Here is a 27067-nt window from a genome sequence, read left to right as displayed (position 1 = left end):
AATTTCATATTTCGCTAAATATTTATCACTTCGTAAAAATATCTCGTTTGTTTCAAATCTAAAAGAATTGCTTACGGCCCTTTTTGGCATGGAAGTTATGTCTATTATCATTCTTCACCTGGGTCCAGGTTTTATGCTCAAATCTCCTGAGAAACACCCAAGCTGCGAAAATCATGCTAAATGGGTGCATTGGGAATACCTCGGGCCATTGGCATTGTTTTCCATTTCAAAGAGTAGAACTTATTCTAAAGAGAAAACTTTAGGTGAAAAAACTGTAGATGGGAAAGAAAGATGTTGAATATGAGAATTTCATGAAGTTTTGAGATTCCAGAGACAACCTTGAAAGCAATGATACCTGATTAAGCGATTAGTTGGTGATCGACTGATCCGTAGATCGAGAGGTTTGTGTGATTGAATACTGACCATATTAGTATTACTAAACCTCCAAGTAAAACCTATGGCGATTAAAGATGTATAGACTCTGTTTTGCGCGAGATTTGACCTCGAAAACATTTCCAGATGAAACTTTTTTCTCTAATCGCTAATAACGGTCAAATCAGTTACAGGATTTAACACTTTTTATCGCCAAGAAATAAATTTCACAAGCACTAACATCATGAAAGCTCAAGGTAGCCTAACATTCTGCTTCTTGATCGGAATCCCAAGTCAGAGGAGTTTGAAATACGATATAAAATGATTCTTGAGTCTTGGACGAGCAGAGGGTAAGTGACGTAATTGCCAAAGCGTACATATAACTGTTCCATTGACCATTATTACGCATGGGCCTAATTTGGATAGGGGCTTGAAGCTTTCAACATTCCAATAACGCTCTCTAATAAATTGATAACGTTTCCTCATAAGGGAATACAGCTCTGCCAAATCAGATATTTCTGACGTTTCACCACCAGCAAAATACAAATTTCATTGTGTGAAAGTCCTTACAGCAGTACAGCAGAGGGAATACATGCCCCCTTGACCCCCTTTCATCTATCATTCGTTGACACTGAATTTCCCTCTTTTTCCCTAGACAAAAAATGGCAAACAAATCAGGCACGTCGATGCAAACAGGCTTTCTGCTGTCGATACGACCAAACCCAGTTTTTCTCGCAATTTCATTTCTGATCGCAATCATCGCTATTCTCCTCAACGCAATGGAAATTCGTCTTATAACAAAACGGTTCAAAGCAGCGACAATATTTGAGCTCGTCCTGCTAAACCTTGCAATTGCTGACTTGCTAAGCGGGATTGACTATATCACCATAAATGGCCTAAGCACTTATGCTATGGTGAAGGGCGCACAGATGTCTACGAACCACATGGTGTGGATGTTCGGGTTCATCTTGTTTTCCACTGCGTCGTCAACAGCGTTCGTGATCGTCGTAGGTCTAGAACGCTTCTTCGCGGTTAAAAAACCACTGAAACACCGTATGTTCCACACGGGGCGACGCAGGCTCCTCTACCGCATCATAATCACGTGGGTTTTCAACCTCGTTCTCACTGTGATTGCAATGGTGACGTTTTGTTACGGAGATTACGCTTATGGCAGCTCGAGCATCATGGGATATGTATCAGCTATCTATCTGACTCTTGGTGCCCTGTTAATTGTGGTGCTTTATGCCTGGCTTGGTTACTTGGTGCTGGTGCGTTCTGCAAAGTTACTTGATTTCGATAAGAAAGATGATGTAGGTATCAACCACAAAGTTATCAAGCGAGCAATGAAGAAGGAAAAGGCCACTATATCGGCATGTGCCTTGGTACTCGTGTCATTTCTGGCCTGCAATTTGCCTCTTGTTGCTCGGTTGTTCCTAGGAAAGATGGACCGTGTCAGTGCCACATTGGTTAAACTGAATGCTGTGTGCAACCCCCTTGTTTACTTTTTCAAAAACTTCTTAGAGAAGAGGTATTCAAAGAAAAAAAAGACTGTGTCTAAGGGCGGTTTGGACGCAAGCATTGCCAAAGCTCTGCAAGCGAAAACAGAAAAAGCAAAGGACAGAGCTGATGGTGCAAAGGACAGTGCCAAAAACCAACAGGACAGTGACAAGGGTCCAGAAGACAAAGTTCAAAGTATAGAGGGCAAAGTGTGCGGGCCACTTGTTCAAAACCAGCGTTTGAGAGTCAGTACTTCTAGCGAACAAGAATTTGGGGGTCAAATGTACAATATTTCGTTGCTTCAAGAAAATATGCAGGGCTCGAAGGAAAGCGTTCATAGTGCAAAGGTCATACTACAAACGAGACGAAAGAACGATTTGAACAATAATCTCATTGATGGTGAAGCAATAAAAAATATGGTTTGTGAAGAAAAAGGAATGATAAATGCTGGATTGGATGAACAGGCAGTTGTTTAGAAGCATTCATGTAGACAGGAAATCTTCACTTCCCCGCTACACGGAGTAAACACTAGCAGTAATCAACCCGTCTTTCCAGGAAACTTGGCTGGCTGGGAAACCCGCCTCTATGTATACAGGCCCTTAATTGCTTTGAGACATTTCATTTGTCGTATGGTTTTAAATGTTTTTAAAGTAACCATTATTTAATCGAGATACATCAATATTCTGAACGAATAAACCAATAAAAAACAACCTTTTTGGTTAGGAATGTAACGCTTGTTCGGGAGATGAATCATGCCGTCTTCAAGACATGCACTAGCCCCCGTCTCAGGGTCATTGCACATGCGCGTTATCACTTGAAGCCCTGGCGGGAAGTTGCGTGGCCCCAGAATACTGTCATTAATGCGCATGTGAATACGATCCTGCAACCCTGATTGGTTTAAGACGGTATTGTTTCGAAACAAATGTTTGAAGGCTTCGTCTCCCGAACAAATGGTTAAATACACAATTGATACGGGCTGACTTTCACAAGAATCGTTTTATCTACTTTTGTTTACGATTTGCAAGAGCAAACAAAAAGAAGACCATTCATTTTCATTTCACCACTGTTTGTTTGACTGGCAGGAAATTCACCCATGCTTCAACTAGTCTGACGATCTCAAGCAAAACATCTTCAATGTGTTTTTAATGTGTTCTATGGTTTGTATTTTAATGTACAAAATAAATAATTTGATTGTTAAATGTGTTTTCGAAAGATAGCAACACTGTGTAATTTCCACTGTTGCAAACATTGTTTCAAATCTATTAGTCTCGTTGATATTTGCAAGCTTGTTGTTATTCGTTAAAGTAGAATGTATTGATCAAAGAGTGATTACACTGTTTGCGATTGAAATGACAGATAACAATTATAAAACAGATGATAATTATGATTATATTGGTGATGATTTTCATCATGCTGCATTTTCATCATTTTCCGGCTCTTTTCTTCTGTCGCCTTTCGTGCAATTTAACTTTCCTTCAAAGATAAATGAAGAAATTAATGACGTTGTCATTTATGGCTTAATTTTATCGAAGTTAATTTACGGAAATTTCTCTCTTGTTTACAGAAACATTCTAGTGAATCTTGAAACTTTAACTACGAAATAAACGCCCCAACATCTACATAATTATTTATAAACGCCGCGGAATTTAAAATTGAAAAATGAAAACAATGATGATGATAATGATCAAATGACAATGGTAAAGATTACGAGGAACGATTGTTTGAAAATGAAGTAAACAAAGTAAGCCATTTTAAATTGATTTGCAGAAATGGCAAATAATTCAACCAATTCAAGCATCCAGAACGGCATTTTGCTCGACTTCTCTTCATCTAAAGTATTCATTTTGACGCTCTACTTGATCGCAGCATTTGCCATCTTCTTAAACATCCTTGAAATTCGCCTGATTACGAGAAAATTCAAAAAAGCTACGGATTTTGAGCTGGTACTACTGAACCTCGCATTCGCAGACCTTTTGAGTGGCCTAGACCTGGTTGTCATAGCAGTGTTGGCGACATTTGCCTCGCTAACAGAAGAAATCAACATTCGAAAGCATTTTGGTTGGATCTTTGCCTTCATTTTGCTATCAACATCTTCATCTACTGTTTTTGTCACCATTATTGGCTTGGAACGCTTCTTTGCAATCAAAGTGCCAATAAGGCATCGGATGTTCCACACGGGTAGACGCAGGCTCCTTTACTGTTTACTGGGTATGTGGGCATTTAATTTACTCATCACAACCTTGCCGGTTTTAATTGACTACCTAGTGTCCTCTACCGAAAGCTATCATGGATCGAAGATGGTAGGATACGTGGCTGCTAGTTACTTGACTGCCGGTGCTCTGTTGGTTGTAGTCCTGTACGCATGGCTAGGCCATTTGGTCATGAGGCGGTCAGTGAAGCTTCTTGATTTCGACAAAAAGGATGTCAACATAAACTCAAAAATTCTCAAGCGAGCGATGAAAAAGGAGAAAGCAACAATTTGCGCATGCATTTTGGTACTTGTCTTGTTCCTTATGTGCAATTTGCCTTTTATTGTCAATCTTTACCAAGGAAAGATAGACAACCACAGTTCTATCATGATCAAACTAAACGCGGTTTGCAATCCTCTAGTGTACTTTTTTAAAAATTATTTGGAGAAGCGGTATTCCAAGAAAAATCTGGTTTCTTCAGCAAATGCACCAAAAACGAAATTGCCAAAAATGATTTCTGCAGCAAAAAGCAATTCTCAAGGAACAGCGAATGACAGAGCGCTAGACCAAGAAGACAAAGATGAAGGGCCTGAAGGTGAAAATGGAGGTTCAGAAGGTAAAAGTGAAGGGTCAGATGGCAAAGGTAAAGGTCCCGAAAGTGAAAGTGAAGGGTCAGATGGCAAAGGTGAAGGGTCAGAAGGTAAAAGTGAAAGTTCAGATGGCAAAGATGAAGGGTCAGAAGGTAAAAGTGGAGGGTCAGATGGCAAAGGTGAAGGGTCAGAAGGTAAAGTGAAAGTTCAGATGGCAAAGATGAAGGGTCAGAAGGTAAAAGTGAAAGTTCAGATGGCAAAGGTGAAGGGTCAGAAGGTAAAAGTGAAGGGTCAGATGGCAAAGGTGAAGGGTCAGAAGGTAAAAGTGAAAGTTCAGATGGCAAAGATGAAGGGTCAGAAGGTAAAAGTGGAGGGTCAGATGGCAAAGGTGATGGGCCCGAAGGTGCAAATGGAGGTTCAGAAGCTTAGAAATCACAGAGCAGAGTTCATCATAAAAAACCAGAGGAAATATACCAAAGGCAAAAGTGCATGACCAACAAGAGCAACAAAAAATGACAAAAGCGGATGAAAGCAATATCGCAGACGGATGTAAATCAGCATTGTATGATAACGGCCAGGTTCATCAAGGGTCAGATGAATCATTATAAGCTTCTATGTGCTAACTGTGTGTACATCCAATGTTTTCAAATACATGATCCAAATATCATCGACACAGAACAGAACGTAAGCGACGCTTTTATCAACACCCATTTTATAGGAGATTGTCATTGGTAGGCAAAATTGCTGACGTTTTATTTAGAGTAATGTTCCTAAAATAATCGTGGTATAAAACATATGTGCTGTAAAAAGTTTAGTTTTTATTTCAATAGCAATTGAATACACCACAGGTGTTTCTGTGTTTCGTCTCGAAGTTGTTCTACCAGCCGTTCTGATTCTCTCAACACGAGCTTCACATCACGACAATATTGTTGCAAGAATTACCATTAGTTCAACGCCATGCATCAGAGGAACTCACAAAACAAGGACGGACTAGCATTGGTAGTTATGTTTTACCAAACTTTGCACAAAGCAAATTTGATCAGGCAGAAAAAAGGCAAGAAAAGTGTTGGTTCTTCTTCCAGACAAATTTCTCGAGCTTTTGAAACCTACTCAGAAAACAAATAAACCAAGGCGGGATGTTGGGAAATTTAATTTGTTTGCTTTCACGGGCCTTCCTCCTTCGTTAGCCATCTTTTCCAGGCACTGTTTACTTTTCTTAATTACTTAAGCGTTTCATAAGCTCATTTAGCCGGTAAATTGATTTGTAAAATACACACATTTTTGCTGATTTGTGTGCTTTTATTATTCCTCATCTTTTTCTGGCGATATATTTCTAAAAGAAACCGTATTTTAATGTTTATTGACCAGAAATGTTTACATTTCACTGCTAAGGAAGTCATCTTGTGATTAAATCTCTGCAAATTGTGTTTCTACGTCTATTGATAAAAATCTTTTGTCTAATTTTTTTCTTTCAATTTGAAAGACTGCAAACAAAATGGAATGACTTAGAACGGTTGAATTCAATGTAATTTGTTTACGACACGAAGCACACAATACATCCAGATGAAGTTGTGTGAAGTTTCATGGTCAGAGGAAAGGTTGGAGCAAAAGTATGGTGTTGAGTTCGAAGGCAGATGAAGTTATACGAAGTCATACGGTCAGAAAGAAGGGTTGGAGCGAAATTTTAGTATTGGGGTTGGTGAGATCCACGGTTTGTTAGTTTCAATTGTGATCGTTTTATCAAATAAGTTTTTAAACGAAAGAAAGCACTTTAAAATTTATTCAGTTCTCTTATTTTCAACTGTTATCATAAATTTTAACGTTCTAAAGATTGCCTGCCGGTATGTTAGAATTAGTTGATAAAATTCCAAATGCTGAAAATAAACATGAAACTGAAAGAAACCCTGGCACAATGCCGTGCTTCGCTTGATGTATCAGAATTAGGCCTTGCAAGAATCAACTAGGTTTCACTTGAAACAGGGCCTCCGTCGAAGGGGAGGCCGGCGAGGCCATGGCCCCATCACTTTCATGCAAAACAATAGAGCTTTTTTAAAAAACTTATGTGATGATTGTTATATTTTCTCTTGGCCCCTCCACTTTCCAACCTGCGTCGGAGCCCATGTGAAAGCACAACCTACAAACAATGCGGACGAAGGAACTGACTTTTCCAATCAGAATTGGCCTGAAACTCGCAAATGCATGTATTCACCTTCAAAATTCTTTCCTAAAATTGCTAAAACATGCCCTGCGCAATGACAACTTTGTAACACATCAACAAACCATTAAAACGCGGAGTTTCTTGTCACGTGATACCAAGGGCTGTTCTAAGAATTTTTTAACATCGCTTAGCCATCTTAAACCCTCACAGAATAAAAGTTGAGCCTCGGATGAGCGCCCCTTTGAAATTAATGCCCCCTTAAGCAGTAAAAACGTTAACGACCCTCCCTTCTTCATGAATAAGCACTCCTTCCTTAAGTGTGAATCTTTTTTGTTTATGAATTGTTTCGAACAAGTTTTTGATGGTCTAAAACATATTCTATAGCGCAATATAATCCGGGAAAGACGATGCTTATTTCATATAGAGTGAGTCTGGTACCCAGGGGGATATCGCCAGATCAACTTTGATATATTTGCTGTCAAAGTACATCAACTTTGATTAGGGACGGGGGGTACATAATGGACTTTACCAAATCTCTTTAGACTTTAGCCCCCCCCTGGGGTAATCATGCCAAAAATCATCCTGTTCTTGGTTTTTAGAATGTTTAGCCCCCCCCAAATGTTTTAGCCCCCCAATTTGTAATATGCTCCGCAGTCCCGGTCGTTTGTGTGACCAAACTTTCTACGATAAGGCCCCGGTACACTTGAGCCCTGGGTGCAATGTCCCCCAGTATCAAATCTGCATCTTGAGGATGCCAAAGGTTTTGAAGATCCTATAAATTAGTCATCATTGCTTACTGAATAAAGCCTTTATTTCTCTCTTAAGGCAAAACAAAATGGCGAACAACTCATCCAGTTCCACACCGAAGAACTTCATTTTCATAATAACGCCGTCAGTCGCGTTTTTGACAATGTCTTTTCTGGTCTCAACGCTTGCAATTGTGCTCAACAGTCTGGAAATTCGCCTCATTATTAAAGGTTTTAAAACAGCAACAGATTTCGAGCTGGTTCTCCTGAACCTTGCAATTGCTGATCTCTTGAGCGGCCTAGATTTTGCTGGAATCTCAGCCCTGACAACGCACGCTTACTTAAACAAATTGGAGGATTTTGAAAAACATTTTGTGTGGTTCTTTGCGTTCATTGTTTTATCAGTGTCAACATCAACAACATTTGTAATTGTCATTGGCCTAGAGCGTTTTTTCGCCATTAAAGTGCCACTCAAACATCGAATGTTCCACACGGATAGACGCCGGCTCCTTTACTGTTTACTTGGCACGTGGACGTTAAATGTCTTATTAACTGTTTTGACTTTTGTAATCGACTATTACACCTCCTCCGCAGGGGGAACATATCTCGGCTCAGATAATATGATATACATATTAGCAGGTTTACTGACCTTCGGATGCCTGTTGACTTTAGTCCTGTATACATGGCTAGGCCATTTGATATTGCTTCGATCTGTGAAGCTGCTTGACTTCGACAAGAAGGATGCTAGCATCAACCCTAGAGTAATGAGGCGAGCGATGAAGAAAGAGAAAGCAACGATTTTAGCTTGCACTTTAGTTCTTGTGTCCTTTTTGGTGTGCAATTTGCCGCTTGTTGTTGGTCTTTATCAAAAAAAGTTGGATCAAACAAGTGGAATACTGATTAAAATGAACGCTGTCTGCAACCCACTGGTCTACTTCTTTAAAAGCTACTTAGAGAGGCGTTATGCAAGGAAAAACACAATACCATCCAAGGAGATTTCCCATGAGAAATCACCCAAAGCTGGTTCAGAAAATTCAACGAATTCAACACAAGATAAAAATAATGGATATGAGAGTTCAAAGAAAACGGACGAAGGCGCAAAAGACAGATATCAGGATCTGCAAGGTGGAATTAAACAGAACAGGGAACACGAGTCAAAGGTTAACGGTCATGGTCCACAAGTTCAAGGCCAAAGTCGAAAGGTCATTGAAGAAATGATCCAAGAGAACGATGAAACCATTGACAGAAATATGAAAGATGAAGTGGGAATCCATCAAATTGTGCTCGGCGAAAAAGGATTCTTGAACCATGGAATGAATGATACCAAAAGTTCAAAAGACATAAATCCTCAAATTAGCACCCCCTTGGAATGATCGCTCTTCGAATAAGCAGTGCTCCTAATGGGCGCCGCTACTCGCAAATGTGAATTCGTTCCATGTTTATACCTTCGTCCACCCCCTTCGCATGAACGCCCCCTACAAACAGATCATTAAGGCTCCTAATGGGCGCCGCTACTCGCAAATGTGAATTCGTTCCATGTTGATACCTTCGTCCACCCCCTTCGCATGAACGCCCCCTACAAACAGATCATTAAATGCCCCCTAATAAGTAGCCTTGGAGGATCGACAGTATTATAACTTTATACAATATTAATTCCATTGCAGTCTTTTAGAACAAGGTGTTGCGCTAACATTTTAATTTTTTGGAGGTTCCAGTCTTGGGTTAACAAAGTCTCAACGACAGTTTTAATCATCTAAAACTTTACCAATTGGAATTTTTTAACTCTCTCTGTTGAATAATTGCTTTAAGCAAGTCTTCCGTGTCTGTCACGGTGCTTCATTTTCATAACGTAGAGTAGGGTATATATATTTGGTAGCGTAGAGTTTTCGATCTATGTTCTGACGTTTTAAACTCTGAAGAATGTCAGATGAAAAGCTTTTGTTTACTCAAATGTTCGCTTTTTTCAAAGCCATTTTCAAGTTTTGTACCACCAAAAGATTGTTGACACTTTTTTCATAACGTTTACTGCCCTGTTATTCTTAAAACATAGCTTGCATATCACATAGTTTTAATTCACCTAATTGATAAGCAATTCTGCCATATTTCACCCAGATAATTTCTTTTTATATTTTATTGCAACAACTTTTACTGGGTGCTCTAGACAGACAATGACGTAAAATTCCTCTTTTGAGCAAAAATTATGATTATGCGCTCATTGACGCTGCATAAACATGAAGAAGGCCATAGCTAACTCCTTTTTGTGACGTCACATCCTAAAAATGGGTTTGATTATGGCTATGAAATTTCTCATGAACATCAACCATGGTTATTTTTGGCGCATACCGTAGATATTTGTTGAATCAATTGTTTATTCTAAACCATGCTAATTCCGTAGTTTTTAAAGTTTATAACAATGATGGAGAAATTAATATCCTCATTTATAAAAGTTTCAAGAAAGGGAGCTGTTTATTTATGCCAATTATCAGAAAATAATGTTAAGTACATGTCATAGGTATTTGTTGAATTGTCAATTCTCTTTATGTACCCTCAAATATCGATAAATGTCCCTCGCTTGTGTCGGGTCAACAAATTCTTTATCTGGGCATTGAAAAACTGCCTGTCTGTTATAAAACCCCCCCCCCCCTTCTATGTTTTTAGGAAAATCAGAAAAAACTGACTACTTTCCTATATTAGTCCTCCTATCTATTTTACAAGCCTAGAGTAGGAGAGATTCTCCTTGCGTTAACCGACAATTTTGAAAGAAAAACAAATTTCTTGCTTTTCTGAACATATATCCTTAATTGTGCTACAAGTATTGAATTATAAATAAAAAATTTCCCTATGGTTGATTTTGGGCGATTTTGAGTATGTTTCTCGTTTCATGAACAAAACATTAGGTGCTAGAACCTTTGCCTATGCTGCAGCCACTCTTTGGAACAGTCTTCTGTTTGAAATTCGTTCTGTTGACAATATTGATAATTTTAAATTGCCGTTAAAGACCCATTTATTTAAATTAGCTCATGATATTAGGTAATAGGTTTTGAATTGTAAAGTGTATAGAATATTGTATTATAGTTAGGCACTTTATGATAGAGGAAAACTTTCTGCACTGAATGGTGGAAAGGCAACCGGTTGACCTTGACTTAAACTCTCACTATTTAATCATTTTTACCAGCTTTCTTATTGATTACCTATGACGTCAAATTCCCTGTGATTCCACATCTCTGATGGATGTACCATTTTGCCAACATGTTTGATTTCTAAAAGCTGTTTTGTAAAACTGCTGTTTATTAAGGACGATTATAGTTTAATCATGGCAGTTTATGTAGACTTTTCAACTTTAAATATTTGCAGATTATATCCCGGCATGTCTGTGAAAAGAAATTCTGTTTATATTTGTCAATCAAAATTTAATATTTCTATAACCGAGAACAGCTGACATCCTCTGCGATGCAAATCAAGATCGCTGCTGAGATTCACAAAGCCGGTTGTCAAGTTTTCTTTTTCAATTATAAAAAGAGGAAAAGATTCAAGCCGAATGGTTTAATTAAACGGCAAATGACTACTCACTAACTGGAGGACTGGAAGTCAAGCTGGTTGGAGAAAAACTCAAGCTTTTATCGCTTAAAGAAGAGAATTTCAAATAAAACTTTAGTGATAACAAACAATATTTCACAAGGTAAGTTCTCTTGAATGTTTTTTATCTATTTTCTATTCTATTCGGTATCAACTATCTCCTAAATACACTTTTTCGATTCTATTTATTGACAGTTGTGAAAATGGCAAGCAACTCATCAAGCTCAATATGGACGCGTACTTTTGGCTTCGAGCCATCGACCTCAGGTTTGGTGATTTCACTTCTGGTTGCAGTCTTCGCCATCGTCCTAAACATCCTTGAGATCCGCGTCATTTTGAGAAAATTCAAGAAAGCTACGGACTTTGAACTTGTCCTCCTAAACCTTTCTATTGCCGATCTCTTAAGTGGCCTAGATTTTGCAGTGATATCATGCTTTTCAATCCATGCCTATCGAAATAGCCCAAATGGTATCAAAGTAAACAGTGACTTGGTCTTCGCGGTCATTCTTTTTTCAACATCAACATCAACAACGTTTGTAATTTTCATCGGCCTTGAGCGTTTCTTTGCTGTCAAATTACCACTGAAACATCGGATGTTCCACACGGATAGACGCAGGTTCCTTTACTGTTTACTCGGCACTTGGCTATTCAACTTCGTTATCACTACACTGGCAATGGTGATCGACAAATTCGCGTTGCGTAGCGACCAACTCCACGTTGGCTCCGACGGACTGGGATACTTTGTTGCTAGTTACTTAACCCTTGGGTCCCTGTTCATTATTATCCTGTATACATGGCTAGGACATACCATTTTGGTTCGATCTGTGAAGCTGCTTGATTTCGATAAAAAAGATCCAACTCTTAACCCAAAAGTTATCAAGCGGGCGATGAAAAAGGAGAAAGCAACAATATTTGTCTGCCTATTAGTCCTTGCGTCATTTTTGGCCTGCAATCTGCCACTTGTGGCGCAACTTTACCAAGCAAGTCTCGACAGTTTAAGCGCGATTGTGATGAAGCTAAACACAGTACTTAATCCGCTGGTCTACTTTTTCAAAGGCTACTTAGAAAAGAGGTACGCAAAGATATCCAAAATCCCGCTTGTTAAAGATGATTCAAATCAAGCTACAATCTTTGGCTCTGAAAACCTAACTGATGGAACAGAAAGGCAAACACTTGGAGCTCAAGATGCAAAGGTCAGAGATCAGAGGATATAGTTCAAGGTTTACCAGATAGTCTACTGGATCAGGATACAACAGTGTGTTGAAAGCAACATGTTGGATAGAAAACAGACTATATTCAATTCATGATGGTCACTAGAAAGAAGCAAAGATATGGGTAACGGAATTCTCATTCAGCAATACTTTTTCACAGTTACTTAAGTTTCAAAGTTCCTGTTTTCTTCAAGAACTGGAGAAACCGTATCAACAAATCTTTCAATTTCACCTTGAAGTTGAATCATATTGCAACAATGACAAGTGTAGTTTCTACACTACTTTATACTTCTACACTAGACTCAATACTCGCATATTGTCAACATCAAATCATGAATACTCTTTTATGTCATGGTAAATGTTTTGGCATGGTCAATTTGATTTCTGCCAGAAAGTTATACAACAAACAAACAAAGCAATTGTTATACAACAGCAACTGTTACTTGAAAAGCTGTGACAGTAACTGATGTACTAAATCTTATGTGGATGTAACCAGTAAGTTCGAAGTTCAGCAGAGTGACTATAAGTGGAGTCAACTCTAACATTCAAATCCACAGCCAACACTGTCTCGGGCAGAGAGAGTGCAATGCCAGTCTTCTAAAGAAAACTGCTAACTACTTCAAAACAACAGCTACCCTCTTTGATGTTCCAAGGACTTTAGGTGGTATGGTACAGGTGGTATGGTAGAATATTTTGAAGACATCCCAAGGGCCATCATTTAAGAAACAAAGCACAAAGACTGCAAGACTGGAGAATTTTTAACCAAAACAAATTCAAAAAACGAAACAACACAAGTACAATGATTCTTTCATTGGCATATTTATAACATAAAACATTAACTTAGAAATGAATTAACATACAAATCAAAATTATAAATGGGTTAGCTATGAGACACACAAATCCCTTCTTTGTATATGGCCAAAGATTAGAGTTAATGAAAATACATTTAATAAATGCTGTTTATCCAAACCTTGATGAATCAGGAGCTTCTATGGACACTCAAGCAATAGTGAACGAATCCACGTCTCAAAACTCCTTATCTCAAAAAAGTTCTAAATCTATGCCAGGTAATTTTCGTAAAGTGAAAATGTTGCGAGATTTCCAAGCCTTAATGTTTTCCCAATTTTATAAAAAGGTTATAAGAATATTTTCCAGATTGGCCATCAAACTTGTTCAGTTGATCTCGTACATCATAAAAATGACATCATCCTTTTCTGTTAGGGTTGTCACTTGGGCAGGGTTGAGCAACTGGAGGCCCAATGCTCGGAATGCTCTGAGGACCATTTCTATGACAAAAGTGACAGATTATGTCACATGCTTGGAACAAATGTATTAAGCTTTATCTTTGCTGACATTTCTGTTTACACTCTATCTGATGTCTCAAAATTTATAAATTTTGAAACTATTTACTTTGGGTGCATAAAAAGCTCTCACATTATTTTAGCTTTAAATTACATTCTATCTCTTCTTTATTTTAATTATTTATTGATAAATTTTACAGTAACAGTAAATTTTTTTTCTCAAAAACTCTTGCTGAAACAGTAACAAGATTTTTTTAAAAAGCTAATTGAGTTTCGATAGCAGATCAACTATAATTTTGTGTAGGTGTGCATTTTTGCAGAGCAAATTAGAGGTGTTCTACTCAAATCATTTTCCACTTAAAAATTACACAATTTATAAACAAGATATATTTACAAACATAATATAAAATGGGGTACCTCGATCTTTAATGGTCTTTGGTATGCACAATATTACTGAAGTCACCTTGAGAGACTCTTCAGCATAATCCAAGAGGGACACAAAGCTGCGATGATAAAAATAGAAACTTTGTAATGACAGGTTGACAGGGAAATATGATATGCTCCCCTTTTTTACTTTTCATATAGCAGTCAAATCCTTCAAATAATCTCTTAGACTTGAAAGACATTTTAGGGTGTTTGATCAATATCAAAATGTGTACATTCTGGAGGCAAAGTATGTGGGAAAGCAATTATTGTCAATGTCCAAAATATTTATCTAGAAAAATGTTTCTAATTGAGGAAATAATTACGGAAAAAGAGCATTAAATGATAGTTTGAAATGTAATTGCAGCAACCATCTTACTAAAACTTGGTACAAGTGATCTCTAGTGTTTATTTAGGCAGGATATGCTTAAAAATAATGTAATTACCACCCACAACACATGCTGAGAAAAATATGTTCTATCTGTAGAAATGATCTAATTGCAGAAAATATGTTCTATTTGTAGACTTGTTTATAAAAAAGAACAATACACAATTGCTTGTTTATGTGAAATTTCAAGCCTTTTTTCAATTTAGTTTTCACATTACTAGTGATTGTCTCATAAATTTGGTACAGTCATAATTGACTATTAATGTTTATGGCCGAAAGAGAAAATGACACGATCACCCAGCACAATGGGTCCTAATATTAGAGAGTGCATTGAACTTACCCCTCTTTAATTCCAACAGACAGGAAGTCATTTGGAACTGCTATATATAGCTCATTTCTAATTTGGGCTCCTTCCCACTGGTCAATTAGATACTGACCATCTTGGAAGATAAATTCAAAGCATATGGAATCAACCAGAGGTTCTCTGAATTTCTAGAATAAGATGAAGTTTACACTGAGCTCATTTCAAGGATCAAGTAAGGATTATAACTAATAAGGCATCAAGGCATGATAGAAAGATATGTCCCTATATGCAGCCTAAGGAGGTACCCCTTGTTCCAACATGAACCCCCTCCTCCCCCAACATTTGAAATGCCTGCTCCAAATGTACCTCCTTGTAAATTTAAAAACAAGTTTTGCAATCTGCTAGTTGTCAACAAGGCGTTGCAAAAATCAAATGAAACTTTGGTGATCACACAAAAACTAAATGATTCCTTGCAAAAAAACAGCCATATGTAACATGAATCAATGTTTTTTAAATAGATAAAAACTTCACAAAATGGGCTAAAATATAATAATAATAATCATGAAATACCCCAGAACACAAACAAAGCAATTCTATAATCAGGAAAGAATCAAGTTAATTGCGAAATGCTTACTTGAAGAAAGTGATGAGGGACTTTGTCTGTCCCAGTTCCTCCTGGTTCAATGTTAGTTACAGGGGAAGCAATTTGTTCAAAACGAACATCAGGAACACCAATCCACTGTTGCGAACACTCGATAGTAACAAAAGCAAAGGGCAGGCCTAAAAAGGAAAAGATTCAAAAATTAAAAGGTAATGTACATATAGCAATTAAAACTATTAGATGGCCAGTATTAAATAATTTATATATGAATATACACTCTTTTCTTTTATAAGAACCAATAAATTTAAGTTCAGGCTGACTGTTCTTAATTTTTTCAAGAATCTGAGGCTGGATTGCTCTTGATTTGTTCTTAAATCAAGAGGGTGTAAGCAGTGCTATTGCTAGCTTTTTCGCTCTAGGGTGGTGTTCAGGCCCTATTTGCCAACAACGTGAGTGAGACAGCCTTAATTTGCTGACAAACTTGAACATTCACTGAAAAATTCCCACACATCGCTAAAAATCCTCGATTTTGAGAAAAAACGTTGTTCACAAATTGCAATTTGCAGAAGATCAGCCTCGGCTTGTTCTTTATTTGTTCTTAACTTTAGACCAGTTTTGAGGCTCGTGTTCTTATAAAATTGTTCTTATGAAAAAAAAGTGTAAATATCAGTGTGGAATTCATCTAGCTTACACTAAATCTTTTGTTTACTGGTGTATACCCAGCATGAGGTATATACCAGTTAACCCTGGAATAAATATTGATTCATGGTGTGCAAAGTTGTGAGAAGGAATGTAAATTTCAAGCAGTCACTTTTACTAATGAAAAAATTTATGACAAGTTTGCATTTGAAGCTGTAGTTTGAAATCTGCTTTTTAGAAATTTTTTTATGATGGAAAAAATATTTCTAAAAAAAACCCAAGCAAGGAATATGGACACACTCATTTTCATTTTAAACGCTGCTTGCAAACAATTTAATAAACAAAACATTGACGTCTTAAATAAGCTATGTTGGACAAGCTGCAAAGCTAAGGCTAATTCTGAACCAAAATGAACATCCGATGATTAAAAAATCACCTGATGGAATTTACATTAATAAATATGTCATCCATCGGGAGGTTTCAGGTTTGTTTTGGTGTAAATTTGCACTGCGTGTTACTTTAACTAAACATTAAATACATTTCGTTAAACAGGCATTACTTTCTTAAACCATTCTGTAAAGTTACATGTTTTTCAAGCTAATCAAACAACAAGGCGAATTTCATTGCGCAACATAATTTGACCGTAGGCCATTTCGACGTCTTCACTGACAGCTCCAACAAAATATCAATAAATATTAAATTAAATAAAACATTTGCAAATACTCACATCCCTTCTTCCAGGTTTCAATGATATTACTTGAGACGGGCGAAATTTTTAAGCCGTAGCCGAAATGGCAGCAATAATAAATATGGATATTTTAAGCGAAGACTCGCTCAAGTTTTGGCAACTTTGATGCCAAGATGGCGACGAAAAAAATTGACCGTGGAAAATATTCTAAAGAGCATGCGCCATTCTATGAGGGGGGAGATTTAGAAATGAAGGGGGGAAATGCGATAACGAAGCGGGGAAGAGGAAAGATGGTTTGAATGGTATAATAGTGGGGGTTATAGTCAAAAGAAATCTTAGGGGATGTTTCTGAAAGAAATTTTTGTGTTTTAATAAATTATGCATTACATTAAATGCAAGATGAAATTGATAAAAACATAATTGATAATGGGTTCTTACACGTTAAATTCAAGAAATCAAAATTTGAAAGATATTTTTTAAAACTAAAATAGGGGAGAAGCGACTTTACTGAAAGTTCCAATGTTCGCTACAAATACCGTGATATAAATTTATTTTATTAATAATAAAAATATTTGGAAGCTGTTTCAGTAAGGTCACCGTAGTATCTGCTCAACTAGACTGACTTCAAAGCAACAAAACAGATTATTTAGCAACTTTAATTATTTGTTATAACTTTTGCGTAATAATACCGCGGTAGTGTAGCTCATTTATAAAAGAATTGGAATGCAATTTTTCATTTTGCGTCGCTCTAAGCCAAATTTTGCCAAGCAGAGTGTTTATTGCAATTCACTTAGGATATTTTTTACCATGACAAAACGGACAAAGTCTCGTCACAAAAAAATATTGGTTTGATTTTCAAATTCTATGTGGTCCCTGATGCGGTTTTGAATCTTTCAAGCATGGCCTATGTATTGTTTGCACACACCCCCCGAAAAGTCCCTAAAAACCCAAACTTGCTGCATTTTTTATAGCTGTCAGCCAAAATATATACCCGAACCCAAGTCAAAATGTTGTGGACTCAATCTTTATTTATCGTGAAACTTCATTTGACTGTCGATGCCAAAGTAAAGATTATCGATAATAAGAAAAGGATTGTCCACAATATCAAGCTAATCGGCGAAAATTCAACGAAAATAACAGACAACGTAACCCAGAATATTTAAAAAATGGCAGTCGATAAAAGCAATCAAGAAATGTGACCAAAATGACGTAAACTGAGTGAAAGATTTTCATTTTCATATCCCCTTACGGTTGTACAGACATTCAAGAAAACCCAATTATAACAGGAAACAGAAAAATAACATCAACGACGAAAATTAAGTAAAAGGATTTTGGATTTTCGCTTGAATACCTCTTTTATAACCAACATTAAAGTCTCTACACTGTACTATTAAAAGTCTACTAGTTAAATAACAAAACCCTAATATTTTGTCCTTGCAAAGTTTCTTGGGTAGCTTCGCTGCTTCTAAGGAGCATCACGTGACGCTACCTCGCAGTGGTCCTTCGTGGTCTTCTTTACCAGAGCTGTCCGCAACCTTTTTGCCTGCGAAAATTTAATGAAATTGATCTAGAACCTGTACTAATAGAGTTTAATTGAAATTGCGAGTAAATTTTTCATGAAACGACAGGAAAATTGAAATTTTATGAAGTGAAACTCGAATGCTCGGGAATTCGAATGGAGTTACAATGCTGTAAATGAACTAACTAAATATGGAATCTTAAATTCCATTCATCGTAATAGTAAATGAAATCGAAAAACTATAAAATTAAAAACATATAAATGAAAACAAATTAAAGATTTGACTGAAAATGCGTTCAGCGTAATAGACTCAGGGTCCAAGTCAGAAACGTCCCGTCATGCCTAAAAAGTTCCTTCTAGCCTCTTTCTGGGTTAATGTAAGTTAATAAGAACAATTTGTCACGTGATTGGCCCTCCCTTTGCCAATCAACGTCTTCGTGCCTTCCACGTGATCAACATGAAATGATATAACCATTAAGCATGAATATATAAATACTAAAATTGCAAAACTCACCAATAACATGAGTCCTTTTCATGTCTCCATTTTATCATCAACCACTTCTTCTCCTTCCTCAGCAGCCTCACCCCCGTCTCCATCTTTCTGTTCGTCATCTTGTCCTTCACCCGCCATCTCTTGCTTCTTGTGTTCCTCTTTGTTGTAGGCTGGCAAACCGGGGGTAACTATAGTTCCTCCCCACGATGTTGTATCGTTGTCCAACGCTGTGGAAACAAAGAGGCCATTTAAAACCATAAAAGAATAAAGTGCTTGAAAGAACACACATGTAGAATATCATTTTTTTCAGTCAACTTTGATATCATGACATCATACATTATAAAATCTGATTCACATTGTATAAATTAACTTCCAGAACATTGATTCATGTATGATCTTGAATCGCTTAATCACAATCGATTTGGAATCACTCATCACATTTGATCTGCTATTGCAATCAGAACACAAACGAAATCTTATCGATACCAGAAATGACTTGAAACATATGGACTCACCGAGAGAACCTTGTTCATTCTAAAAGACAAAAAAGAAAATCATAATCACTCATCACACACGATCATTATTGTTCAAAACGATCAATAAATCAGAAACAATACAATCGTTTATTTTAAAGAGAAGTGGGCTCAAGGTAGCTCGAAGGAAAGTCTAAACCAATTCGGCAAAGGGGTCTCAGCTAGAGGGGGCTCCCTTATGGGGGCCAAAGCTTCATGGGTACGAATATGATTCTTGTAAGCAAATACTGTTTTTTCACTTGCTTTTATTCTATCATCCGATACAGGAAGATGGAGTGGAGTTGAAATTTCCCATGAAATTTCCCATGTCAACATACATATTGGAAATGACACGAAATAGATTAAAAAGACGAAAACCTTTTATATAACAACACATAAGTGACTTCAAACATCACGTGATCAGATAACAACACACAACTGATTTCTACATCGGAAGATCGACCAGCCCCTTTTTGTAGGGTAGATACATGGGGCTTTTATTATGGGTATCCACATTACGTGGCTTAACGAGTGAAGAAAGTAGAGTGTATTTTAAGATCTCACAAGTCCAAGGATTTCGTTTTCAGCTCCATGAGAGAGACATCGGAGCATCGTTTGGGCGGTGAGACAGATGCCATCCTGAGAAAAGAAAAGCATGGAGTAAACAAGGGAGTGGGGTTCGAGAGGAAGGGGGTTAAGCCAGACTAGGAAAGAAAATGAAAAGAAATGACAATATGCTAAAATTCATAGGCGTAAAATATACAAAGAGGTCTGCAGGGTGTCAATTAGCCAAACTTCTAGCCACATTGCTTGAAGTAATTCAAACGGTGTTCAATCTTTACTTTAGAAGAGAAACACAAAAGTTATTTTATTTTAGAAATAATTTTAGAAATAATACCAAGGATATGAACGGAGAAAAAATCAATGTGAAAGTGTTCCTCAATGAGGCAGATAGACTGGATTTGGAGGGGGGGGGGGGTAAATGGAGGGGCACCTCTTCTTTTCATTTACATTACGAGGGGTATTGATACTATTACTACAGCAAAAGGATCCCAGGGAAACAAAATAGGTTAAATAGAATAATTTCCACGCCGCATCATAATATTGTATAATATCATCATCATTTAATACTTGGAATATCATATGATTCTCACCTGCTCTTCTAGTGACAGAACACTGTGGGCACGCACTTGTCCAGTCTGGTGTAAAACAGGATAATAATAATGGAAACATTTCATTTTCAATTCAACTTAAACTACAACTACAAATCTCACTATTACAAGGTAATTTGCAATTGGCTAGCCTGGTTTTACAAGAGAAAAACTATAACAATCGTAAGGTAAAAGGAAAAACTGAGAAAAAAAATAAAACAACTAAAGTTAAAAAGGATGTAATTCCGGATTTGTCCATGGCTTATTTTTGCAACAAAATATGTAGTACGTAGTACGGATGGCAATGTTGGAAAGTAATAATAATGATAATAATAATACAGGGATATTTAAACAGGATAGTCTATCAGTATATTCAATACTGTAATCATTAGGGCCATGCCTTAAAAGTTACAGAGAACTGTTTATTTGAAGATAAGAAAGCTAAAATAAAAAAGCAAGCGAAACTTCGATACTTGATAATAATAAAATTTTATTAGAAAAGCTATATAAAAACTGTTAAACAAGAACTTGGTATTCGATTGATTCTATCGATTAAAGCAATATTCGCTATTTTGATTTCTTCGACTTAGCAACATATAAGAACAAAACATGAAACAAATGCAACAATACTATATTTTACTCGTTATATTGAAGTTCAACCACAATCGATTGAAAAGGAGTAAAGTGAATACCAACCTCGCAAGGATCAATGATACCAACGGAGCCAGGGAGGAAAATGCCGCTGGAAAGGAGCTGAAGAACTCGCCTGGGGAATAATTACGGCATAAATTAACATATGATAAAACATCATATGCAGAAACGTTATGTGTCGATATTAAAACTTTGGTCATAAAACTACACCAAAAAGATAACACAGAATGAAAAGTTGCAAGAAAGGTAGAGAAAAACAAATAAGTATTTGAACTTCGGTGTGTAGAACAGGACGGTTATAAGTTACTGATTCGAGTCTGATGCTTAATCCACTCTCAAAGAAACTCTTAACCATCAAGTCCTAAACACCAGAGCGTGTACAGGCTTTTCCTAAAGGCTATCATACACTATAAGTAAACAATAAAAACACTTAGCTTTGTAGCTATGCCGTTAAAACGTTTGGAGTTGACGTGAAATGGGGTAAACATCTTGGAAAGGGATGATACAAAATTGGATGATTTTGTAGCTGTGAGGTCACGATTTAAAAAGAAAGAGAAGTTACCGGAAAGCCAAGTTGATTGCAAGTGGTTCTCTTGAGTTTTTAGACATTGTAGCCCTGTGGGACTGAAGAAAATAACGCGAGGTTATAAAAACATAGAACGCTGAAAGGTTGGAAATTCTGAACAAAATGTATCAAATTTAAATAGCAACTGTAAAATAGCAACTAGAAACTTTGCTAAAAACACTCTCTAGCTACAAATGGCAGATATAAAGAAATGCTTGCTATTAATCAGATTGCATTTAAGATGAAATTAAAATGTCAATAAATATTTACCAGCAAATCAATTAGCCATGGGGTCAGTCCTGAGAACCCATCAAATCGCCTCCGCAGGTCCTTTAAAATTCGCACCAAAACGCGAACCCTTGAATAAAAATCAAATATATAGCAATCAAATTGAGAGGACAGTATGAAAACAAAACAGGAATTCTAATACTTAATAGAAGGCCAAACAAAAAGCAGGAAACTAAAATAGAACTTATATGAAATATAATATCATCGAAAGAAAAGATAAGATTTTATGCATATTCTTCTCCTATGAATGAAAATTAAGAGCATGATATATAAAAAAACATCAATATCTGACGAATATCTAAGGGAGAATTAACTAACAATCTTTTGGTGGTACAAAACTTGTAAATGGCTTTGAAAAAAGCAAACATTTAGTAAACTAAAGCTTTTCGTCTGACACTCTTCAGAGTTTAAAACGTCAGAACATAGATCGAAAACTCTACGCTAAGAAATATATAAACCCAGTTGTGGATCGAAATAGGTCAATCAGAAACACGAGCACATGACTGTAAAGGTTGACCAATCAGTGCCGCGAACACGGCCTTAGGAAATTTTGACCCTGAATACATCTAAATGTTTCCTCCAAAAAATTCATGTTTAAATGTGAATAATCAGTAACTAATGATTGAGAGTGCGATAAGGCGATTAGATGAGTGATTAAGGCAATGTTTAGAAGTGATTGGTAAAGACTTGAGTTATTAGAAATATGGCGTTATTCTTACGTGGTGTGGAAAGCGTTTTCTTCAAACCATCTTGCGTGTCGAATTGTTGCCAGTGCACCCTCAAGAAGTTTAACATCAACTAAAGGGACACGAACAGAATTAAAATTGAGAAATTCGAGTTAAATGCACCTCGGCAAATTTCAGTAGCCCACATATTGGGTAAAGGGGTCGCCTGGTTGGTTCTACGCTAAGAATGCCATCAAAAGGAAAATGACCGGTTCTCATTATGACCAGGCAAAAAAAAGAGACATCCAGCAGAGTAAATGGACCATATTCCATTACCAATGTAGATGAGGTTGCTTGTCTCCCCAAATGTTAAATGGAAGATAGTTAAAGAGAAAATAGTTTCCCCTGGCTTCGATAGATTTAAGGTTTGTCAGCTCGTTCTATCAGGACATAATTACCCACCATGCTTTTCGGGATCAGTTCGTAATAAATTCTTCGGTTGCGTAGTAACAAGGCATCGAATCAATGCTCCTTCGCTGTTACTGACATTGAAACCTGTGAACAAGTCAAACGCAGAATTCATGAGCAATTCTTAAGGCCACACAATTAGAGATCTCCCTAAAATGTTATCACTGCTTGTTAGACCTATCACTCAATCACTGATTAATCATCATTTGCTGAGCAACCAAAATCGCTATATCACTTAATCAAAAGTAATAATACACAGTGGCACTAATGATGATTATGGCGGGATTAGCGTATGAGTGAAAGCTCTCGATCAACGATTCGAATCACTCTACAATTGAATCAGTATCAGGAAGAAGACGGGTATTATTAACATTGATTAACAGAAAATCAATTAATCACATGAAAATTGAAATCTTGACACAGTTTAAACACCTACCTCCTTCGTTTGCTTGGACAGGAAACTCTAAGAAAGAGAGAAAGAAGAGGCTTGTGGAACAACCTTCTAAATTCACAATTACTTCAAGATTGTAACAAGAAATTCGCTTGCCTTAATAGTGCTTTTTCTCTTATTTAAAATAAATTCTCACCAAGAAAACTTTTAAAAACGATGAGAAAAAGAGTCATATACAATAGATGAAATTTGTTATGAAGGAAGAGATTCATCAAATATTTGGGGACTCCAACAGACAAAAATTGCATATGGTGGCATTACTGTCTTCAAAACAAAAAAACAACTACACAGCTGCGAGTATAATGCATCTTAAAATGGATTTATTCAGTATTTCAACTAATGGGCCTATGAAACTTTCTATGAAAATTAGGCCATGAGACCAACAGGTCAACAATTTGTGAAAAAGCGAAGCAGAACCTGCAAAATATAATTAAAACACTACATTGAAGAATAAGCATCCAGACCTTCAGATTTATCCTGGCTGACCAACTTTTCTTTTACTTTCATGGCCAGTTGCTCGATATCTTCAGCTGCATAAGAAAAAAATATTATTGGGAAACAGATTCAAGATTAGAGTATTCTGGAAAAATGTTGCAGAGTTCTATTTTCTTAACCTAAAAAACTGACAATTTATCTGATATAGATGACAAAACATGATCAAGAAACTCATAGGAAAGAACTTGAAAACAAGGGTATCAGTTATGATTCATGATTTCTGCAAAATCAAAGCATCTGATAATACACTTAAATTAGCAAAAGTTATATTTTAAATGCAAGATAAAACAAAGCTTTCAAATAACATACAAACAATTATCTTATTCCCTTTGGTTGCCAGTTGAGTGTGAATCATGTGTCTTTAAGCATTTAATTGTTAAAGCCAAAAAATATGCAAAAAATAGGAAAATTCCCAACATCAGCACAGTTCTCATTTTAATGCTTTGAACTACAAAGTCTGACTGGGAAATAGAAAAATTTGAGAATTTTTAGGAATATCACAACATGCACTTAGAAAGTTTTTTCTTTCAAATCCAATTTTAGTTTACCTGTGGGAATAGTTTTGAGAATCACAACAGCATCAGCAACAGGGTGCCCAGTCAACATTGTTCCCTTTTTGAATGATCCAACAGTCCTCATTTCTTCAAGAGCCTGGATTGAATGATAAACTTAAAACAGATTATTTCACACGAGAGTACGTTGGAAAATTAAATTTGCTAAGCTTTAGCCAAGCCAAAGAATTGAAGTGTTTATCTATAAGAAAGACATTAACATTCTACCTTTAGAAAAACAATTTTGATTCACCTGACTCTGAAGATGAAATCAGACTTACCACATTGAGGCCATCAGAAGACAAGATTAAACTCTCAATAACCATTTCCAGTTTCCCATGAAGATTCTGAACTGCAGTCTGCAATTGAACAACAAAATAATGTTTAGAGTTCAATAGAAACTCAGACGAGTACAATTGACTTTGGCACACATGGTACATAAGTTATCTGCTTTGGAGGCAGCTTGAATTAGAAGGCAATGGATAGAGAAATCTTGAATAGAAGATACATTTGCTGTTTCGATAAACAAACTTTCCCCAAATAAACTTCTGTGTAGAAAAGCCGATCGATTTACCAATGTGCAGAATTATCAAAAATGTAAAAACAGGATTTCTATTGGCAATTACAAATACTTGTTATCCTTAATTGGTCTTGTGGCAGAGCATTAAACTTAATGACAGAAGCTGCAATACCTACACATTAGAAATTCCAACTGCTTATTACTCTGCTGATTTGTTTTTTGGATAGAGAAGTTTAAATTTAAATGGGAACAAACTGTGAAATGAAGGTAGACAAAATGAGTGGCTAACCTGTTCTACAACAGATGGTGTGAGAGCTTGGTTTCGTTTCAGCAAGGCCTGGATAAAAGGAAAAAGATATAGAGTGAAAAATTAATCTGAAGAGGCACTGCATGCACGAGGGACTGAGATGTTCACAAAACAGAAAAAATCAACTAACAACACATACCTGAGTCAGAGATGAGTCATCAGTATTGTCAGCAACCCGTGGGAAAAAGCTTTCCGCCTAGAATAATAACAAAATTACAGATCAAAATGTACTTCATAAAATCTATTGCTAAGGCATCTGTTGCATATCATTTTAGTTGCATGTCACAAGATTGAATGTCATGTGGAAATTCTATATCGTTATCATGGTTTGAACATGGATAATCAAATCAATATAACTTGTGACAAGTTTTCAAGTGAAATCTCATAAAGCCCTGGTCAAGCCATCCAACATTTGAAAGATATACAGGAACAAAGCAATACGACAACGAGAATCCAATGTATCTTTCATTTTAAAATTTCATTGCAAGATTCACAGAATCCAGCTGACAGCCTATCCTGCGGTTCTTCCTTCTCACACATCCAACATTTCACCCAACATTTTGCCCTTAACATTTTGCTTTTATGTTGGAATGTGATCCAATGCTGGTGGTCAAACGTTTCAAAATAATTCATTATCATTTCACTCCAAAGTGACTCCATCAACTGGCCGTTGTATGGTCACACACTTTTTCCAGCCCTAACAGCAAGTGTTGTGTCTGTAAGTGGAGCTAATAATTGTGACAGTGAAAGAATTTAAATAAAACAACTCATCTTTTAAACATCTAAAATTCATGTCACTGGACAGTCAATCTGAATTTAAAGGCAATGGACAGAAATAAGTGGCTTAAGCCATCTGCCAATCAAAATTAGCCAATCAGCAGGCTCTAGAGTGATATAATGATCATTGATTGGACAACCATTGATTGACAGGTGACTTAAGCTGTTTCAGTTCCTGTCTCTTTCCTTTGATTAGAGAAAATATTACCGGAGTTGACCGTAATAACCAAACAGCCTGGCAAAATTAGACACAGATTTAATCTAAACTAAATATAATTTGCAGTTGCAACTCACATGGACATGGTCAAAGGTTTGATGTGTCACAACAAACTTCCTTTGATGAGCTTGCTGCTGTCTTGGAGGGGGAATTCCCATGACTGGGGGAGGTGGGCCATATGGACCACTTCTGAACCCCCCTCTACCAACCATGCCTCCTCTTGGGTGCCTAAAGAAAGTCAGAAAATAATTTGCTCAAAAAAGTTTTCATTTCCAATTGGAATCTAAAATGTAGAAAAAACCAAAACAATTTGCTTACATGTAATAGCTAAAAATTTTTCCTTCCTAGATACTTGGAAATTATCAGCTGATACTTAATATAAAATGGAAAAAGAGATTCATTAAAGGATGGTACGGAGAATTTCCATTTTCTGGCATTGTACAGAAGATAATTCTATATAAGTTGTACGACTAGTAAGATAAATTCAATCAATTTTGGTCATCGTCGCATTTTGGACTGACAATTTTAATCAACAGATAGCTGCTACTTTGAAAAAAATGTTCCTAAGAAAATTAATAGCATCATGTTATTAAAATCATAAATAAAAATAAGCCAACCTCATGTTTATGTCTTGAAATTTCTCTAAAAATGAGACCTTCTTTCGCAGATTGCAAATGGCGGAGACACAAGAACTTCTGTTTCCAAGAGAGGCTATCTAAAAATGGTTCTTAGGGAAGGAAAATAAGAAAAAGAA

General features: G+C 36.6%; 3 protein-coding genes across 6 annotated transcripts; 2 read left to right on the top strand and 1 right to left on the bottom strand.

Annotated features, from left to right (window-relative positions):
- Positions 1–549: 549 nt before the first annotated feature.
- Positions 550–13371, top strand: LOC135690251 (uncharacterized). 4 transcript variants are annotated; one of them, XR_016145294.1, is made up of 3 exons: positions 550–3026; positions 6132–6347; positions 7632–13371. XR_016145294.1 is itself a non-coding variant. In XM_089115996.1 (2 exons), the coding sequence occupies exon 2, from the start codon at positions 3639–3641 to the stop codon at positions 5139–5141; it is 1503 nt and encodes a 500-aa protein (XP_088972122.1). In that variant the 5' UTR covers positions 2343–3026; positions 3637–3638; the 3' UTR covers positions 5142–6121. The 4 variants fall into 4 exon arrangements, 2 of the variants coding, with proteins under 2 accessions (XP_088972122.1, XP_088972101.1); XR_016145288.1 differs by having other exon boundaries at positions 6132–6359; XM_089115996.1 differs by lacking the exons at positions 6132–6347; positions 7632–13371 and adding an exon at positions 3637–6121 and having other exon boundaries at positions 2343–3026.
- LOC135690247 (mas-related G protein-coupled receptor member A6) lies at positions 11332–12342 on the top strand. Its single transcript, XM_089116225.1, has one exon. The coding sequence runs from the start codon at positions 11332–11334 to the stop codon at positions 12340–12342; it is 1011 nt and encodes a 336-aa protein (XP_088972351.1).
- LOC135690246 (interleukin enhancer-binding factor 2 homolog) lies at positions 13135–27036 on the bottom strand. The gene is made up of 22 exons (XM_065207746.2): positions 26931–27036; positions 26391–26541; positions 25459–25515; positions 25302–25349; positions 24774–24851; positions 24490–24592; positions 23911–23976; positions 23432–23458; positions 22990–23082; positions 22582–22660; positions 21845–21932; positions 21572–21633; positions 21055–21124; positions 20362–20406; positions 19772–19846; positions 19211–19229; positions 18717–18922; positions 16723–18226; positions 15390–15535; positions 14792–14943; positions 14058–14143; positions 13135–13625 (listed from the first exon to the last, which is right to left on the bottom strand). The coding sequence occupies exons 1-17, from the start codon at positions 26933–26935 to the stop codon at positions 18735–18737; spliced, it is 1254 nt and encodes a 417-aa protein (XP_065063818.2). The 5' UTR covers positions 26936–27036; the 3' UTR covers positions 13135–13625; positions 14058–14143; positions 14792–14943; positions 15390–15535; positions 16723–18226; positions 18717–18734.
- Between the last annotated feature and the right edge of the window lie 31 nt (positions 27037–27067).

This window comes from Rhopilema esculentum, chromosome 1 (genome assembly GCF_057945365.1).
Source record: "Rhopilema esculentum isolate cy_ngs chromosome 1, ASM5794536v1, whole genome shotgun sequence".
In the NCBI taxonomy this organism is placed as follows: Eukaryota; Metazoa; Cnidaria; class Scyphozoa; order Rhizostomeae; family Rhizostomatidae; genus Rhopilema; species Rhopilema esculentum.
Note: the sequence above shows the minus strand (reverse complement) of the source record. Positions and strands in the feature narration are given on the sequence as shown.

Bases quoted from the DNA above. Each gene is read 5' to 3' on its own strand.
- LOC135690251 (XM_089115996.1), top strand. From the start codon at position 3,639: ATGGCAAATAATTCAACCAATTCAAGCATCCAGAACGGCATTTTGCTC.
- LOC135690246 (XM_065207746.2), bottom strand. The intron at 24,852-25,301 runs GTTAGCCACTCA...GTTCAATTGCAG, and splicing joins CACCATCTGTTGTAGAACAG to ACTGCAGTTCAGAATCTTCA. The intron at 21,933-22,581 runs GTAAGAATAACG...TTTTTATTCAAG, and splicing joins GAAAACGCTTTCCACACCAC to GGTTCGCGTTTTGGTGCGAA.
- LOC135690247 (XM_089116225.1), top strand. From the start codon at position 11,332: ATGGCAAGCAACTCATCAAGCTCAATATGGACGCGTACTTTTGGCTTC.